The following is a 19,880-nucleotide window of genomic DNA, read 5'->3' on the forward strand; positions in this document are numbered from 1 at the left end:
TGGGTCTCAGAGCGGAACTTCAAGTCACCTGAGTGTTTTCCGCCATTTCTATTTCTACAAGCACTTCAAATGTAATATTTATCATAGGTTTTAAACATGTTACTGTCCCACCGAATTATTTTTAAACAAGAATATAGTAGAAAAATGCTTGTGTTTATTAAATGCTTCACTGTGTGAGTCCATTCAAATCCCCTTAAACTGCTCACTTACACACAATGAGTTGCCACAGCAATGTTTAACATGTTAAATGATGACTGACGCATGCAGCGCTTTGAAGTCTTGGCTTCCAGGCATCTCTGGCAAGATCAAACCTTAATTCCTTACTTCTCATACAGTGGGGCACGCCCAGGGGTGGTGCATCTGAGCTCTGGGAATTTAAAAAAAAAAAAAATTTTTTTTGCTATACTAGAATAAAGTGTACTTGCACATCCACTCAGTGGGTGGCAGTGGCGCACTCATTTTCAGAGTGCGCACAGCATTTTTGAACTAAGCAAGAGCACACAGAAAAGAAATATGAAGAAGAGCTGCGCGCTGTTTTCGAAAGCCGTTTTCCGACCAGACTTATGCAGCGACCCACTGTCTTCTCCGGTTCTCACGTGTCCGCCCGAGAAGTGGCATTTTCAGTGGGAGAAGAGGAAAAAACACTGTTTACTGTGTCTAAAAATGATTATAGCAGACAGCCGGAAGCTAGATCAATTAAGACGCCACTTAAAGACATTAGACCCCAATCTCACTGATAAGCCGCTTGATTGTTTTTCAGGGAAAACGTGGCAAATATTGCCAACAATCGTCCAGCTTTTTCCGTGTTATATCAGTAAACCAGTGAGCACTGTTAGCATGCTCAGTGCTAAATAACCCCACACCATTGCAAATGAGGTGATACTTTGAGCAGCGAAAATAAAAACTGTCCTATTGTCCAAAGACACTTTTTTTTTCTCTTCTATTCAGTTTTGTTTTTTTCAGTCAATTTTTTGGCATATTGTCCTCATGAGTTAATGTTTCTAATCAATTTGATTTTTTTTTATTATTTACTGATTTTATTACATTTTATTTTTCAGTATCAAATGGTCAAAAATGTACCTTGAGTGTATTTTTACAATTTGGATGTGACTTTTTTTTTTTTTTTTTAAATTCAGGCAAACTGATGCTCTTTAAGTCTTTTCTGTTACATACAAAGCAATGTTAATAAAGTTATACTTTATTCTAAGTTCGTTTATATTACTGTTTTTTCTTTAGTAGAAAAAAGGACAAAATGTTAGGCAAATGCGTACTTATAATAACAATTTTATAGACAAATGATACTATTAACAGTGGTGCCAGAGAGTTTGGGGGGGGGTGCAAAATATTTACGTCTTCCTTGGGGGGGGGGGCGTACCAGAAAATAATTGAAAAGCATTGCCTCAACGTCTGTCAATCGTTGTTAACTTCAATAAGCAACTCCAGTGCACTGCCTGACCAAGAAAAGCGGCAGGAGTGAGAGTGAGAGACTACGTGATTGGATCGGTACAGCTGTATAAAATACTGCATTTATTTATTTATTTATTTTTTTAATTGAAAAAAAAAAAATCCGCGATGGACTGAGGGCGCGAAGTTTAAAGTGTGAAGTAGGGAGGGGTCACTGGATTGATGACTTAACTGGAAGTTCACATGCACTATGGTTATTTGTTGGTCAAATGTTTGTAAAGTATTTTGTAAAGTATGTTTGTAAAGTATATGTGGTGTCCACCACATGACGTGAAGTGAGTCACCAGGTTGGTGCGGTAAATCACATTTGATTCTTTGGTTTTTCTTTCCAATGTGTTTTTCAAACTTCTTAATTAAAATGATCAAATCAGGAAGCAAAAGCAACAAAACATGTTTTCTTATGCATCAAAAAGTTAACACCTGACTTTGTAGGAATAGACTGGAGCATCAAAGCAGCAAAAAAAAAAAAAAAAAAAAAAAGAAAACAAAAAACAAACAAAAAAAAAAAAAAAATCAACAATAAAAAAAAAAAACGGTTAATTTTTTAAAAACATAAACACATTCTCATCAAAAATGCTTTTAAATGCAACACAATTCCCCTTTTTCTCATTTGGAACAAAGCAACGTGCAAGACAATGATGAAATGAAAAAAGAGAAATGTCTGGTTGCTCTCTCTAATTAGGTTTTCTGTATATAGATCCATGCTCCACTGAGAAGAACCTCCCTCCCCACCCACACACACATCAAGCCTTTCTATATTGTTTACAAATCCCCTCGAGGTTAAACTTTGCAACAGAACAATAACTGAACACCGTGAAAACAAACATGGGTCCTCAGGGTCTGATTGTTAGAACAAGAGTTTGTCCAGTCGAGACAAGAAATCTACTTAAACATTCTGCTCTCGTATTTAGTTTGGCACTGACCATTTGCTCCCTTCCCTAATGCTAGAGGAAGTACAAGATCTCTCCATGGTCCACAGAGTTTAGTAATAGTAAATACGTTCTTAAACTATAAAACAAACAGACCTCAAATCTCAGAAAAGTGGTTTGTTGCACGTCAAATCCTTTTAAAGTTTTTGAGGTTTTGATGCGACGACTACTGAATTCAGCTACATTGAACTCTATCTACTGTCCTATACAGCCTGTCTTCATTAGGTTAGTGGGTGAGCTGGAAAAAATTCCAGCTGACTTTGTTCAAGAGGTGGTGCACACACTGGACAGGTCATCTTAAACTCAGCTGAGTCTGCTTTGCATAAAATCTTGTATGTCACCTGAATGAAACTGGGCATTCACTAGGTCCATTATTAGTGTATTAAAAGAAAAAAAATAGTTGCAAATTCCAATAAACCAAGTTTTGCTTTTGATCAGTTAATTTTATCTTGTTTTTTTTAATCAAAATAAATTAATTTCAGAAGAAAGAAATTTGTTTTCTGAAATCAAACATGTTTATTTTTTATTTCATGTCTTCAAAAAGGTGTAGTTTAATAAGTGGTGCAGCTATCCAAACTACCATGCAATTTGATCCTGTTAACTGGCATCACAAATGACATTTGAATCACAGTTTCTGTCAAATCCAACAAACGTCTCTTTAAGTTTCCAGTTTGAACTAAATAGACGAATAAAGCCTGAAAATTGATAAAACAAATCCTAAATCATCTTCTTCCTATGATACGAAATATTGTATTTTTCTCAAAACTAATGTATCCTACAATCTTTATTTGCCATTGGCAGTGATATACGTCCAATCCAAATGGATTGAACGTCTATAACTGTAATCTGGTGAAAGAAGGCCATGGCAACATGTTCAGACCATAGACTTCACTATCAGTTGAGAAGACAGCTCCTACAGACATTGCGCCACGGCTTCACGTAGGGGGCCTGGCCAAGCAGAGTGTTGCGGCAGCTTTCACTGCGATAAACTCATACACATGCTACGTTCGAATGCCGGATATAGGTGGAAACAAGACAAAACTTTGTGTGCTTACAAGCAGGCGGGGGGTGTCTCAAGAGTGATTTGGTCATAGCCTGGTACTCCAGACTCACCGCTATTCCAGCTATTGAGTCTGGCCACCATTAAGCGGATAAAATTTCCAGGGCGGAGCAAGCCACAGCAAACAGACAGCGGAGTGGACCAATCAGCGACGGGCGGGAAGAGGGACTTGCATGCGGAAGTAAACATACGAGGAGAGCGGAGTTTATTCAACATGTCTAGCGCGAGACAGGCTGTTGTCAATGACTTGTGTCATGTGTTTTTGGTAATGTAAAACTGACTTTACCGTGGACTGGAACATATTCTCGGCTCTCCTGTTCGCCATCTGTGTTGTTGTGGAGACGACTTCCGACGCGGAAGAGTGACGTTGCTCGTTAAGAACACGTCACGCAAATAAACGAATCTGATTTGTCGATTGATTTTGTACTTGTTCGAGAGGCCGTTAATGGGCTGGGTCCCAGACTATACTCTCAGTGTTTGAAAAACACAGGGAGAACAGTCTGGCCGTGCCAGGCAAATTTGGTCAAGGATTCACGGTAATTATTATATCAATTACAACCATGCCTGCACTTTGGAACATTGTGAAAAAAATTAGTGGGAAAAAATTAGCATAACTTTAGGTGGAAATATTTACGCAAAATGAATGATAACTGCCCATTTTTTGCCTTTAACCAAGAAAGTTTTACATTCATATCTATAGAAGTTCCGGGATTTACGCATTTATTTACAATAATTTTCAACTTAATAATCTCTTTGTTTTGTGATGGCCGCCATATTGGATTTTGTATACATACACAATAGCGTAACTTTACATTCAAATAATCAGGTAATTTTTGGCCAATTTACTTTTTTTGGGTGGGTGGGGGGGGCAAAAAACTTACAAATTTAGACATTTCTGCACAAAAAAAGGGCTTTTACGTGTTTTATTTTATGAAACATTTCATAAAATAAAACAGAATAAAACAACATGAAATGATGAGTGCCAGACAGCCGGCAAGACGTGCTGAGGTAATAGTGACATCGGAATTCAACCTACTGTCATTTTCGGACTATAAGCCACTACTTTTTTCTTCATTTTGAATCCTGCGGCTTATTTGTTGATTTATTTGGGTAAATAGGTAACACTTTATTTGACAGCAGCATCATAAGACTACCATAAGACACTATCATAGGCATTAGACATCACACGCAACGTTCCAACGCCGGATTTAGGTGGAAACAGAACAAAAATTTTGGCGCATACAAGCAGGCAGGAGTGTCTCAAGAGTGATTTGGTCAAGGATTCAAGGTAATTATTATATCAATTACTACCATGCCTGCACTTAGGAACATTGTGAAAAAAATCAATGGGAAAAAATTAGCGTAACTTTAGGTGGTAATATTTACGCAAAATGAATGATAACTGCCAATTTTTTGCTTTTAACCAAGAATCTAGACTGTTTTATTTTTATATCTATAGAAGTTCCGGGATTTACGCATTTATTTACAATAATTTTCAACTTAAAAATCTCTTTGTTTTGTGATGGCCGCCATATTGGGTTTTGTATCCATACACAATAGCGTAACTTTACATTCAGATAATCAGGTCATTTTCGGCCAATTCATATATATGTTTTTTGGGTGGGGGCAAATTGTTTTTTTTTTTTAATTTAGACATTTCTACACAAAAAAATCGACTTTTACTTGTTTTATTTTATGAAACATTTCATAAAATAAAACAGGATAAAACAACATATCTAAAATTGACGAGGGCCAGATAGCCGGCAAGACGTGCTGAGGGAATAATGACATCGGAATTCAGCCTACCGTCATTTTCGGACTATGAGCCACTACTTTTTTCTTCATTTTGAATCCTGCGGCTTATTTGTTGATTTATTTGGGTTAATAGGTAACACTTTATTTGACAGCAGCGTCATAAGACTGCCATAAGACACTATCATAGGCATTACTGAATGCTTATGACAGATGTCATTAATTGTCATCCAGCAAATTATGTCACTAACTCCATTTCTGTCCAGCTCGGATCTTTTATGTCAATTCAAAAGTGAGATCGTTTGCCGGATAACACTAAATGACATCTGTAATAAGCATTCACTAATGCTCATGATTGTGTCATGTCATTATTACGATTGTCTAATGACAGTCTTATGTCAGCACTGTCAAATATAGTGTTACCAAATACCATAACTACCAACTGATGAAACAACTGGAACAGTAACTGAAGAAATAGCACAAAACATGAATTTTGATTGTTATTTACATCTGTAGCGCTGCAATGCATGTAAGGAGGCATGATGGACGACAAGAGTGTTGACAGCAGAGGTTGGCTGTCTCCCTCAAGGGAGCAGTGATGGCCAAATGAAGCTTCTGGAAACAATGAACCATTGAACCACCATGAAGCTTTGAACCAATTGGCTTAATGTGGTCTTATGACAGTCGTATGATGCCGCTGTCAAATAAAGTGTTGCTGGTTAATATCTTTTGGTGTGAATATCCCATAATACAGTGGCGACAGCTGAGGCTCATAGTCTGGTGTGGCTTATCAATGAACAAATGTTGTTTTCGTGTCAAGTTTAGTGGGTGGCGGCTTATAGCCAGGTGCCAAAATTATGGTAAATAAGTTGTGATTGTATATAGAAAAATGAATAAATTTGCTTTTGTTGAGTAAAATTAAGATGATTCTGCATGCTTTCCTTAAGTATTAAGTTTCTGATATGAAAATTTGGTTGTCTATTAGCTGTCGAAAACCTTTGTCAAAATTGCACAAAAAAAAAAAAAAAAAAAAAGTTGATATTTTGGGCAAAAACTTATATGACATGGTAAGTATTGCTATTGATCTAGAAAATATTTGTGAACAACTTTATGCCGCTGCTTATGTAGACTCATACATATATGCCAAAGGGAGGTGCCTGGTATGGTTTTAGGTCGCTAGCGGCTTTGGTTTTGAAAATATCTGAATTTTAAGTTTTTGAAAATAGGCCCGCTACGGAGCAGCCCCGCGCCCCATTACCCGTCAACTGATAGTGAAGTCTATGTTCAGACCTAAATTCTACCCCTGAATTGACTCTTTTCTGAACTTCGGAACTCCATGAATACGGCCCTCTGGTCTTACCTGGTTTGGATCCTTCAGCCACAGAGCCATTGTAGACTTGATTCTTAAACTCAGGTCTATTATCATTCATGTCAATCACGTAGATGTACAAATCAATTGGATTCTCCACCTGATTGCCATTCATGTCCACGGCATGGGCTCGCAGCTGTGAATACACATGCAAACAAACAGAGACGCCACAATTAGAATTCAAAACCTAAACATGAACAGAAACAATTCTCAGTTGTCCCTCAATGGATTTGACAGCAGGCCACTGAAGGGATTCACTGAAATGAAACCATGCGTGCCATGCTCTCACTTCAACTTTGACTTGTTAATCGACATCTTCTTTTAATTGGCTAATGTTTTCTGTTTCGCTTTTGTCGATTCCACAGGAATAAACAAAGAGGAAGGAATAGAAGCCATCGTGGCATATACAATAGAAGCTACATGAATGAATTTGTTGAGGCAAATGTAAGATAAAAAACTCACGTACGGTATGCACATGCATGGTGGTGATGTAGAAGATAGAGGGTTTTTGCTTGAACTGATATGACAAAGGTAATCATTCACATGAGTTGTCTTAATCTACAGGGCTTCTTTCACACACTGGCTTCACTCCCATACCCGCCAACAATATCTGACAGGAATTCATGTCCGCAAAAGCCACACACTGTAACCAACTTATCTGTATAACCCATTTCGTCAATTTAATTCTACAAGGAATTCAAGTCCTTAGTATAAATGCTTTTTTTACTTAAGAAAACTGCTTCCTGAATGATTTAACCAATTTATTGTGGCAGCATATGATGAGCCATAGAGGTGTTACGTTTGGCTTCAAAGTATCTGCCAATTCTATTGCATTAAAAAAGAAGTCCCCATAGACAAAATAATTCATTCATCCTCTGGACTGCTTATCCTCTCGAGGGTCATGGGGATACTTGAGCCTATCACAGCTAATTATGGGGAGGAGGCGGGGTACAGCCTCCCATGCATGTTTTTGGAACGTGGGAGGAAACTGGGGCACGCGCCATCGCGCACTGCTTGGACACACTCAGCGCACAAGAAAATCTATGAATCGCAGAAAAATAAAATTCAACAGAAACGTAATGAAGCGCCAATAGGACTACTGTCATTAGCACTGCATTGATATGTCAGTGCGACACTCCTATTGGTGTTTTTGATACGGCAACGCGACACTCCCATTAGTGCATTCGATACAGCAGCGTGACACTCGCATTGGTGCTTTCGAGACGGCAAGGCAGCGCTCCCATTGGTGCTTTCGATACGGCGACGCTCCCATTGGTGGAGAGAAGTGAGTTTGACTCCTCTGCTGATTTACTGAAGCAACATTCCACTCCGAATCTTTGCAAGCGCTACTGTATTAATTGATATTTAATTTTAGAACTAATCCAGTTTATAAGTTAATTAGCGCAACAAAATTGTTTTCTGTGCCATTTTGCAACGTAACTCACTGAGCGACAGATGCCTAGAAAAATGCTTTAAAGTAATGTTTTGATGTATCGGCATCCCGATCGATTGGGTCCGATCACGTCATTTTCAAAGTATCGGAATCGGCAAAAAAAATATCGGCCATGCCTTTTTTTTAATATTATATATACGTATATATTTTTTAATTAAATCGTTTTCTAATTGTATTTAACGTTCGTTACAGACATTTCTTTAATTTAGGCTTAAGGTAGGGTTATCAAATTTATCCTGATAACGGCGGTAATGATTTTTTAAAAAAATGTATCACGTTAAAATATTTAACGCAATTAATGCATGCGCTGCACGACCCACTCACGCATTGTCGCGCTCAATCTGTAATGGCGCCGTTTTACCTATATAGAGAGATAAAAGGCAGCGTAAAATGAGTCGAGTGAATTTTGGCAGCATTTGGAGCCTTTTTTTTAATTGGCTAAAGCCTTAAAATCCCTCTCCCTACGATTAGAAATATCATGGGAAGCAGCAATTGATCTTTTTCTTAACACCTTTTGTTATTTCCCAATGCAGAGAACATATACCAATTGGTAGCACTACGTACAGTCATGGTTCCACTTCCCATCATGCATTTGGGCATGGATACAGTATCATTTACTGAAAGCTCAACAAATACACTAGATGGCAATATTTAGTCACAATATACAAAGGCAGAAGTCCTTCTATCCTTGGATCCCTCTTACAGAAAGAATGTTAATACTGTAAATGCCATCTTGAGGAGTTATTGTCATAATAAACAAATACAGTACTTATGTACTGTATGTTGAATGTATATATTCGTCCGAGTTTTATTCATTTTTTTCTTAATGCATTGCCAAAATGTATATGATCCGGAAAAATTATCGGGAATGATTGGAATTGAATCGGGAGCAAAAAAAAGCAATCGGATCGGGAAATATCGGGATCGGCAGATACTCAAACTAAAATTGGGAGCAAAAAAACAGGATCGGCACAACCCAAATATCTATTCTTGAATTAAGAACGTTTCTGACCTTTCAATTTTTTAAAAACATTCAGTATACTAATTTATTGCTTAAAATATGTCTTTTAAACTAATTTTCCGCTAGCTATTTTTCTTATTTCAAGAAATCTGAGTAAAAATTTACTTGAAGCACTGGCAGATAATTTCACTTTCACTTCTAGATTTACACTGAAATTGAGGGAATTCACAAGTTTTAAGGAGGTTTGTTTTTGCAGTGTAGCTGCTCAGACACGGAGAATAGGAATCTTAAGTGTCCTTATTGTCTGAACAGTTTTAATGTGGTAGTGATATAGTGTGATACATTGTGGTTGTTCATTATTTTTTATTAATTAAATCCCCCTTTCCACAATTGTACCTTACTCAGGCCAAAGCAGGACTCTCCTATGGTAAAAAAAGGACTATCACATACAGTATAACATAATACACATCTCAGGAACAATGAGATCTTGGTATTTTTCATTTTAAGTGGGCAAAATCAATTATACTGTATTAAAAGTAAAATGATGAAAATTGCTGCTTTAATTTCTTTCTTATAATAAGCCTTGTAACTTGCTATGATCCAAGATTTTGAATAGGCGTGATACTGGTGTGTGGCCTTCGTGTACACATTTGATGTTGCTCAACGTGGTCCGCAGTGTGCTCATAGAGCTTGTGCGTCTGCTCAGACACATGAAAAATTAGAGGGAACATTGGTCCTGGTACTGTTGTGTCATTTTATACATCAGTCAGCTAGCTATATCTTCAAAAATAATGAGCCGAGAGCCTTTTCAGGAAGAAATTGGCAAATGATAGAAATGAAGAAGGTCACTGCCTGTCTGCAAAACAAAAGCTGAATTTACAGTAAAGAAAAATATGACAATTTCTACCTAACTTACCTGCTTTGTGAGATCTTCCATGTTCGATTAGCTAACAAATCCTTGAAACCCTCAAGACTACTTCAGCACATCGAAACAAAACATCCCTACAACAGACAAGCCTGAGGATTTTTTTTCAAAAGAATAAATAACATGAACAAGAAGGAAATAAACAGTTATTGAAGGGTAACAGTTCAAGACATGAACAAGAGAAGTGTCATTCAGTTGAAGAATCCGTTTCCTATTGGGGACCAATTAATCCTTCCAAGGACATTTTCAGAGAGACTTTTTGTAGAGACTATAGTGGAGAAGATAGCAAAGCCCTTTCTGCTTGCATCATAAAAAGTATTGATGTAATAGCGGAGGACATTCAGGCACAGTTAGTAGAAAAGCTACACGACTCACTGCAGTATGTGATCAAAATGTAGTGAATCTATTTTGTTGACAATAACATTTCAAGAGGATCTACAGTGGGGCAAATAAGTATTTAGTCAACCACTAATTGTGCAAGTTCTCCCACTTGAAAATATTAGAGAGGCCTGTAATTGTCAACATGGGTAAACTTGAAAAAAAAAAAAACCCAGAAAATCACAGTTTGATTTTTAAAGAATTTATTTACAAATCATGGTGAAAAACAAGTATTTGTTCAATACCAAAAGTCCATCTCAATGCTTTGTCATATACCCTTTGTTGGCAATAACGGAGGCCAAATGTTTTCTGTAACTATTCACAAGGTTTTCACACACTGTTGCTGGTATTTTGGCCCATTCCTCCATGCAGATCTCCTCTAGAGCAGTGATGTTTTGGGGCTGTCGTTGGGTAACTTGGACTTTCAACTCCCTCCTCACCCCTTGGCGTCAAAATGATAACAAGAACGGTGAGCAAAAATCCCAGAACCACACGAGGGGACCTAGTGAATGCAATACAGAGAGCTGGGACCACAGTAACAAAGGCTCCTATCAGTAACACAATGCACCACCAGGGACTCAAATCCTGCACTGCCAGACGTGTCCCCCTGCTGAAGAAAGTACAGGCCCGTCTGCGGTTCACTAGAGAGCATTTGGATGATCCAGAAGAGGACTGGGAGAATGTCTTATGGTCAGATGAAACAAAATAGAACTTTTTGGTAGAAATACAGGTTCTCGTGTTTGGAGGAAAAAGAATACTAAATTGCACCATACCCACTATGAAGCATGGGGGTGGAAACATCATGCTTTGGGGCTGTTTTTCTGCAAAGGGACCAGGACGACTGATCTGTGTAAAGGAAATAATGAATGGGGCCATGTATCGAGAGATTTTGAGTGAAAATCTCCTTCCATCAGTATGAGCATTGAAGATGAGACGTGGCTGGGTCTTTCAGCATGACAATGATCCCAGGGCCAGGCAGGGCATCAAAGGAGTGGCTTCGTAAGAAGCATTTCAAGGTCCTGGAGAGGCCTAGCCAATCTCGAGATTTCAACCCCATAGAAAATCTGTGGAGGGAGTTGAAAGTCTGTGTTGCCCAACGACAGCCCCAAAACATCACTGCTCTAGAGGAGATCTGCATGCAGGAATGGGCCAAAATATCAGCAAAAGTGTGTGAAAAGCTTGTGAAGAGTTACAGAAAACGTTTGGCCTCCGTTATTGCCAACAAAGGGTACATGACAAAGTATTGAGATGAACTTTTGGTATAGACCAAATACTTATTTACCACCATGATTTGCAAATAAATTCTTTAAAAATCAAACTGTGATTTTCTGTTTTTTTCCCCACGTTCTGTCTCTCATGGTTGAGGTTTACCCATGTTCACAATTACAGGCCTCTCAAATATTTTCAAGTGGGAGAACTTGCACAAATAGTGGTTGACCAAATACTTATTTGCCCCACTGTACATGAGAATATATTTTGTGCCCTATATTATACTGTTAAACTGTTTCAAAACCTTAAAACAGAACTAAATGTTTAATAACATTAAGCTTAAATGGTACAGTACAAATTGTCATTGAGGGGTAAATGCTTGTGAGCTGAAAATTGCCATCAGAGCTGAAGAGGAGGACATGCTCTGAAGGTTTTTTCTATTGGAACTGTGCACTTTTAGCCAGCGTACGGAAAATACCCATGCATGAAACGAGTCCTTCCTACGACAAAAAAAAGGTTGATTACATCGGTAAAACATCTACAATACCAACAAATATACATTTATAACTATCTGCAAAGTGTTGATAAAGGAGGCTTTCCTGGGCCACTTGATGACCCCTCAAGACAAAACTTTTCTATTGGCTCGACCATAGCAGCAACAACAAAAAAGCCTTATCGGTCTTCTCAATAAAACGTCACACTATAAGATGCGTGACATCAATAAATGCAATTGTGTGAAACCGTGACAATTAAGCCGCTTTTTTTTTTTTTTTTTTTAATATTCATTCATTTCTGGATCTTTACTTTCTCCGTGCTGCTTTAGTATTAATATACATTATCCAGCATGTATGTTACATTCCTCGTGTGTGTGTTTTCTTCAGAATTTGCCCTGCAGATGGTAGCGTATGTGTGTTTCTACGTCTGGTGGAAGAAATGTAAATGTGATCTGTGGACCCAAAGGAATATATGCGCTTGTGCGGATTGCAAAAGCATATGTGAAATAACATCGATATTATGGAAGGCCAGCTTTGGTATAAGAGGACCATGCACACGGGAGAAATCCAGCTTGTATCTGTCCTTTTAAGTAATACAGAACCAAACATCCATCTTATTTATACATACCCACGCACCTTTGACTGTTTTTCTATGACTTATGTGCATGTGTGTATACTGCTAGTATTCCACAAACATGGCCAACTATATAGCAGGACTCAATACTGTATGTTGTCGATTAGTGTTTACAAAATGATCATGTAAATGACAGTTATTAGCATAATATAGTGCTTGCCTTCACATTAAAGCTCTTGTTAAATTTTCATGAGAACATGTTACACTGAAAAACGCTCTTTCATATCTTGTTCAGGGACACCAGTGAGCTAGGGCTTATACTAGCTGACTTTGCAATGAGAAGGGGTGCTTTGAGACAAACAACCATTTCCAGTAACAATTGCAGTGACGAGTGTCATGGCAAAATACAAAAGTGGGTTGTAACGCGTTACATGCACTCCGTTACATTTACTTGAGTAAGTTTTTGAGAATAATGTACCCAGAGTAGTTTTACCAAACAATACGATTTACTTTTACTCGAGTAGATATGTGAAGAAGCAACACTACTATTACTCTGCTACTTCGGGCTACACTCGTCATTACATTTTTTCCTGTTTATTTTACACATTAACTTTATTTTTGCCCAAGATGCCGACAGTGGCTGTCTCAGTTTTACCAATAAGATGTCGCAACAATAAACACATGACTCCGTTATACCATTCAGAGGTAACAATGTTTTTTCTCCACTAGAGGACACTCATGCTCTTTGGACGGGTAATGGGTCACAGCGTTCTGGTCTAAATTTGACAGTTTTTTGGACGGGTAATGGGTCACAGTGTTCTGGTCTAAATTTGATGATTTTTGTGTCATCCTTTTAGCATAATATGGTCATGTACCGTATTGGCCCGAATATAAGACGGTGTTTTTTGCATTGAAATAAGACTGAAAAAGTTGGGGTCGTCTTATATTCGCGGTCTAGACATTATAACCATTCATGACGCTAGATGGCCAGATATCATTGAAGCGATGCTCTGTCATGACAGATCTCAGCTACTCTTAAGTTGAACCAGTTTGCATTATTTTATTGCAATGTCTTTCCTTATTCAGATTTGTTTCAAGACTACAGTTACAGTTAGACTTCACTTTGATGGTTAATGCAGTTATTGCAATTTTGTTGTTTAATCACAATATATTGGTATATTTACATTTCAAAAACCAGAAGCCATTCATTTACGAATGTGATTGCACTTTAGTTTACATATTTAAATGTTCAGATATTAAGATTTGAATGAGGCAAAATAACATGCTTTTTCTCTCAAATATATTGTTATAATCATTTGTTTCAGATGTACTGTAATTATTTTCTGTATAAAAAATAATTTGGTGTTCAAAAATTCTTTTTTCAAACTTGAGTCTTGAAAAAGAGGGGGTTGTCTTATAATCAGGGCCGTCTTATATTCGGGCCAATAGGTTCAGTAACTCAGCAGGGATCCGCAACCATCGGGCCGGGAACCGGTACCAGTCCATGGCGCATTTGCTACCGGGCCCCAGAGAAATAATTTGTTAATGACCGTAATCTGGCCTGTGCCTCTTAACTAATCTGAGTAGAGATTTGCGTATGCCGCCCTTTCGTGGTTGGCTGCCATTACTGGGGTGTTTGCACACCTATAGCAGCCCAGCGTCAGTCAATGTAAAGAGTAAAGTTATGTAGCTGCTGTTGTCTGTATGCTGCGGGCGGCGACGTTTTTGGGCAGCTTTTTTTTTTCAACGGGGAAAAGGCCACCTGCTGAGCTAGAAGAGGAGCCGACAACCAAGTCCATTCTGCATAATATGTAGCAAAAGCTAGCAAACGAGGCAACAAAAGTGGATGCACTGAGAGCATCATACCTCATGGCGAACCGTATTGCTAAAACCAACAAAACTTTTACGACTGGAGAAGAACTCATTATGCCTGTAAGTTTGCAACCAAGGATATTTGCCGTCAACTTCTAGGAGAGGCCGCTGTTAAAAAGTGTTGATTCAGCGTAGGGTGAGTTACATTTTCCCTGCACTGAATGTTCGTTTTTACCCCGGTTGTGTTATTTTATATGTACTGTCATTTTCTGCTACATATTACCGGCCTGTGAAAAAAAGTGCCCATATCACATCGGTCTGTCGTGCAAAAAAGGTTGGGAAGCACTGGGCTTTAATAAAATAATAACAGTTCATTTAGATGAAGTTGTGCTGAGGAAAAAAATACCATTATTAAAAAAAGAAAATCAGGCAGTTACTCACAACGTTACTCATTACTTGAGTATTCTTTTCAATGAATACTTTTTTTCTTGTGCTTGAGTACATTTTTGGATGACTTTTTACTTGAGTAATATTTTTTAAAAGTAACGCTACTCTTGAGTAACATTTTTGGGCTACTCCACCCACCTCTAGCAAAATAATTGTTTTCGGCATCTTTGTTATTGATTAGTGTTCAGTGTTTTACATTAATTATGATTAAACGTTATTTGCTTTACTATGATTCACAATTAGTTTGGATCATGTTTTGTTGTACTGTTTAGAATAGATTGTGTAAACTGTCTGATAGAAGATAGAACATTATTAAGCTGCTTTCATTTTTTTAATCTGCTTTCAGACATAATGTAGCCCAACATTACTGCGTAATGTGACATGGAATCTACAAATATCATGGCTTACAGACATGGAGAAATGTAAGGCTACTTTACAGGCTCAGTTGTGCTAAGACAAGAAGGAAATTTGGCTCGGCAACTTTTACATGCAGTCTTAACTGTTTATTTCTTTTGCGAAATATACAAACGTAAAGTGAATTTTCTGTACCCATCCGACCCAATTATTTGTAAGAGACCAGACTGAACAATGACCTGTCCTCAATCACAATGTTTATTAAAAATCAGAGTCATTCGATAATGACTTTTTAACCGATAACCGATATCCCAATATTGTCCCACTCCAAAAATCCAATACCGATCAAACTGATACCGAAATACGCAGTCATGGACTTAGCATATTTAATTATTTTTCAATCATTTATTGTTCATTTAATTTTTGCACCATGAATGCAAATGGTCAGCTCACTTAAAAATCGTCAAGAATCTTAGTTTGGATACATCTAAACATCTTAGTTTGCAGACGTCTAAGGGTCAATAAGCCTAACTGCTGTGCTAAGCTGTGACCAGCCCTTGTACAAAGGCAGGAGGCTTCTACATTCATTTTGAAGGCAACATTGGCCCAAAACTGTTAACTCATTCACTCCCAGCCATTTTCACCAGAGCAAGGCCCTTCGCTCCCGGCCGTTTTTCTGGATTTTGACTGATTTTGCAAGGCCCACAGAAAATTCTGTTCTGTTGTTTTTTAAACATGGAACCCACCAAAAGAAAGATTAGACTCTATTCTCTCAGCAGAAAAAAAGTAAGTTCAGATCTTTTTCCATTCTTTAGAAAACAGCATTAGAAAATAGCTTAGTTTGAGCAGTTTTCCAATTTCTGATGAAAAACAGAGAAAATGAGCTTTTTGTAAACGCATACATTTCAGACATAACATTGACTTTAACAAAGCTATTTTTTGCATTAGTTACATTCCAAACATCTGAATAATGTTTTCCTTTTACAAAATACCACGAATAACCAGACAAATAGAGCTTTTGATAGCAAAGTAACAATTTATTTATGCATGACTACTGAGAGATGACGCTTTGTCGCCAAGATGACGCCATTGTCGCCGCGTCAGCCGTATAAACTTTTCCCTCATCATTGTCTGTCACACAAAGATGGATTATTTTTGCGTCTCTGCGGAGTCTGCTCAGTGAGCCGCTGCACTGGGGGTCCCACTCGTTTTTCTCGGTCGTCCAGAGCCTGGCCTCCTAGGACTCCTCTCGGTTGTTTTGTTCGGTCGGAGCGCTGCCTGGCATAATGTCGATAGCACTCCGACCATGCTGCCCGGCCGTTCATTGCTGTTGAATCGGGTCTTACAAAATGCGCTACTGCCCTCCAGTGGCCAGTTTTATTGCTTTAAAATGGCAGCCTTGTTTTTTGTTTCTCAGATAGATCGGAAGCTATAGATTCTACTTGTATATATTAAAAAAAAAACAAAACAAAAAAAACAACGCAAATGACGTATAAATAAGTTTTTGGGACAATGAAGAATTTAAAAATAGAATGTATTTATACTAGGGCTGTCAAAATTATCGCGTTAATGGGCGCTAATTAATTTTTTAATTAATCACGTTAAAATATTTGCCGCAATTAACGCACATGCCCTGCTCAAACAGATTAAAATGACAGCACAGTGCAATGCCAACTTGTTACTTGTGTTTTTTGGAGTTTTGTCGCCCTCTGCTGGTGCTTGGGTGCGACTGATTTTATGGGCTTAAGCACCCATGAGCATTGTGTAATTATTGACATCAACAATGGCGGGCTACTAGTTTTACAAATTTTACAAATTTTATTTAAACGAAAACATTAAGAGGGGTTTTAATGTAAAATTTCTATAACTTGTACTAACATTTATATTTCAAGAACGACAAGTCTTTCTATCCATGGATCGCTTTAACAGAATGTTAATAATGTTAATGCCATCTTGTTGACTTGTTATAATAAACAAATACAGTACTTATGTACCGTATGTTGAATGTATATATCCATCTTGTGTCTTATCTTTCCATTCCAACAATAATTTACAAAAAAATTTGGCATATTTTATAGATGGGTTGAATTGCGATTAATTACGATTAATTAATTTTTAAGCTGTAATTAACTTGACTAAAAAATTTTAATCGTTTGACAGCCCTAATTTATACGTTTCTGGGAGCAAATGAGTTAATGAAAAACCAATGTCGATATTATCCGATATCATCTTCAAATGCCTTTATCAGCCAATATTATCAGCTACCTGATGATATCCGATATCATCTTAAAATGCCTTTATCAGCCAATATTATCAGCCATCTGATGATATCGGACAACACCATTACAAATAGTAACAATAATTATATGAAGAAACTATGCCATGAACACTCGGACTACCTTAACTCAGCTACAGAGTCCTGCGCAATCCCAATCAAAAGTTAACAGCCACAAGATATCTACAGTACGTCATCAACCTCTGCTCTCTGAAGCGGTACATTACCTACATTCACACATCACCTCGTCTGGTAATGTACCAGACTTGTGACTTGGTCACGAGCAGGTAAAGTTCCAGCTAATGTCCATCTCACTCGAGCCGGAAAATAAAGTTTACACATAATGGGGAATGGTTTATACATAACTTGCTATTGGTAAATACTGCTGCTTTAACAGATGTCAACGGAAGTCTGCAAGGGGCTTTTCTGAGAATGTTAGACTTCTGACCTCAGAACCAGGATGTTCTTCTTGTCTCTTTTAGTATTGAAGACCATTTATGCTTTTAAGAGCGAGACGAAGTAATCCTAGTTTGGGGTCAGCCTTAGTAGATAGAAGCTGTTTTCTTTCTGAAGTTCATTGATTTTTCTTCAGCGTGATAAACAAACGTTAGCTTATCTTTGTTTAGGAACTTGGAAGAGGGGACTATTAGAGAGGGTTAAGGGTTGCCAAGGGTGACAAGGATGTTTTCCTGATATGTCTCAAATATTCAATGGCTAATATTGACTGAATGATTCTTTATTATTAGAAAATTGCCAAAACACAAGTGTGCGGGAAAACACAAGTGTGCGGTAAATCATTTAATATTATTGGACACTGAAATTAGATAAAATAGAGGAAATTTGTCAAACTTAAAAGTTCTGGATTGCTATATTGTGTGATATTATACATCAGGGGCATCAAACTCATCTTTAACAAACTAATCACTATTGGACTAATCCACAACTAATGTGATATTCGATTATTCGACATTGTTGACTCTTTTCTGACCCTCTTAATAGCAAATAAGATCTTTTTGTTTTGTTATATTTGTCTCTTTTTATTTATTCACTTTTTTAATGACAAAGAAAGGTGGAAAAACCTCAGTAAAAATGTGCTTTTAGCAAGAAAAGTGAAGTCGACGTACATAATTTACTTTCCAAGGCCAAACATGATGATATTTTGGGCCAAATACGGGCCTTTAGTTTGACAACTTGTAACCCGTGGAAGGTGACACAGGATTTACCCGTGTCATGGCTTTTAGACATGAGGAGATTTCCCGGAAATAACCCAGGTTGGACACTTTCAGACATGTCCCATGTTCGCGACTCGGCACTTTCTGTGCAGGGATAGCAGAGGACATGATTTTATAACCCGGGCATGATATCATTTTTGCTCGGCATCGGCAACAAATTTAACCACACATTTCCAAGATGGATGATGGACTGTTTCTTGGCTCAACAATCCAGTGGCAATTTAATTCCGTTATGTATCCAGTTTAGTTTTGCTATTTTCAGTTTGCCATGTTGATAATTGGGATGTTTGTTTACCTCTTTTCGTCTTACTGCATAGAAAGAGGAAATGACAATAGGCCCACCATGATAACTATGTCATCAGCCTTCACGCTGTGACCCGGGAATTCAACGCCTGCTGTCACACATGCCGCGTCCCGGGTATGTCCTGGACATATACAAGAACACGACTCAGTAAATGTCCACGTAATCTCCGTCTCCGTCGACCCAGGGAATTGCTTTTACTACCCGTTTAAATCCCGGGATTTAAACGGTTTTTAGGTATGTATGAAAGTGGCTTCGGTTATACATATATTGGTCAAATAATACATTCTTAAAACGTAGGCATGTATGACTTTTTCTGGTTTTAGCTCTTTGAATAAAAAATGTGTGTTTGTACAACACAACCAAGCATGAAAAGCTAAATGTCGTTATTGCAGTTTTGCTGACTCACAGGAGCTTTGGCCCACAAAGCTTAAAGCACAGACTATGATCCACTTTATTCACTTCCCCATGGCTCTAGTCTGTCAAAAACAGCAGGCTCTTCTCTCTTTTCACGCGAGCTGCGAACTAACAAGCAAAGTTTGGTCTGTAAGAGCTCAGCAGTGCTTGGAACTTCCTGTCAAGTTGGAATGAAGCGAGAGACGGGATAAATTTCCCCTGGGCCAATCGCTTGCAACATTCTCTAACGCTAAATCATATATCACATCGCAAGCAGCATGAGTCCATACAAGTCTAATTAGGAGCCCCATTTAAGTTGAAGAGTCCTCAGCCTAAAAGTCTCTCTTCTGAACAGTGTATTGTTTAAATAGGGTGTGACTCTTTTTTTCCTCAGGTCCAATAAAAAAAATTCACTTTTTGTGTGTCGTAATGGAAGCCATGCCAGTCAACAAACATACAGTGGGGCAAATAAGTATTTAGTCAACCACTTATTGC

At 37.9% G+C, this 19,880-nt stretch overlaps 1 protein-coding gene across 2 annotated transcripts in view; it reads right to left on the reverse strand.

Moving 5' to 3' along the window:
* cdh4 (cadherin 4, type 1, R-cadherin (retinal)) overlaps positions 1-19,880 on the reverse strand; it is a 411,266-nt gene that overhangs the window by 76,613 nt on the left and 314,773 nt on the right. For both annotated transcript variants that reach the window (XM_057846061.1, XM_057846060.1), the window contains exon 6: positions 6,566-6,710. In XM_057846061.1, the coding sequence (XP_057702044.1) occupies positions 6,566-6,710 (145 nt within the window). The remainder of the gene's footprint in view (positions 1-6,565; positions 6,711-19,880) is intronic.

This window comes from Corythoichthys intestinalis, chromosome 9 (genome assembly GCF_030265065.1).
Source record: "Corythoichthys intestinalis isolate RoL2023-P3 chromosome 9, ASM3026506v1, whole genome shotgun sequence".
Lineage (NCBI taxonomy): Eukaryota > Metazoa > Chordata > Actinopteri > Syngnathiformes > Syngnathidae > Corythoichthys > Corythoichthys intestinalis.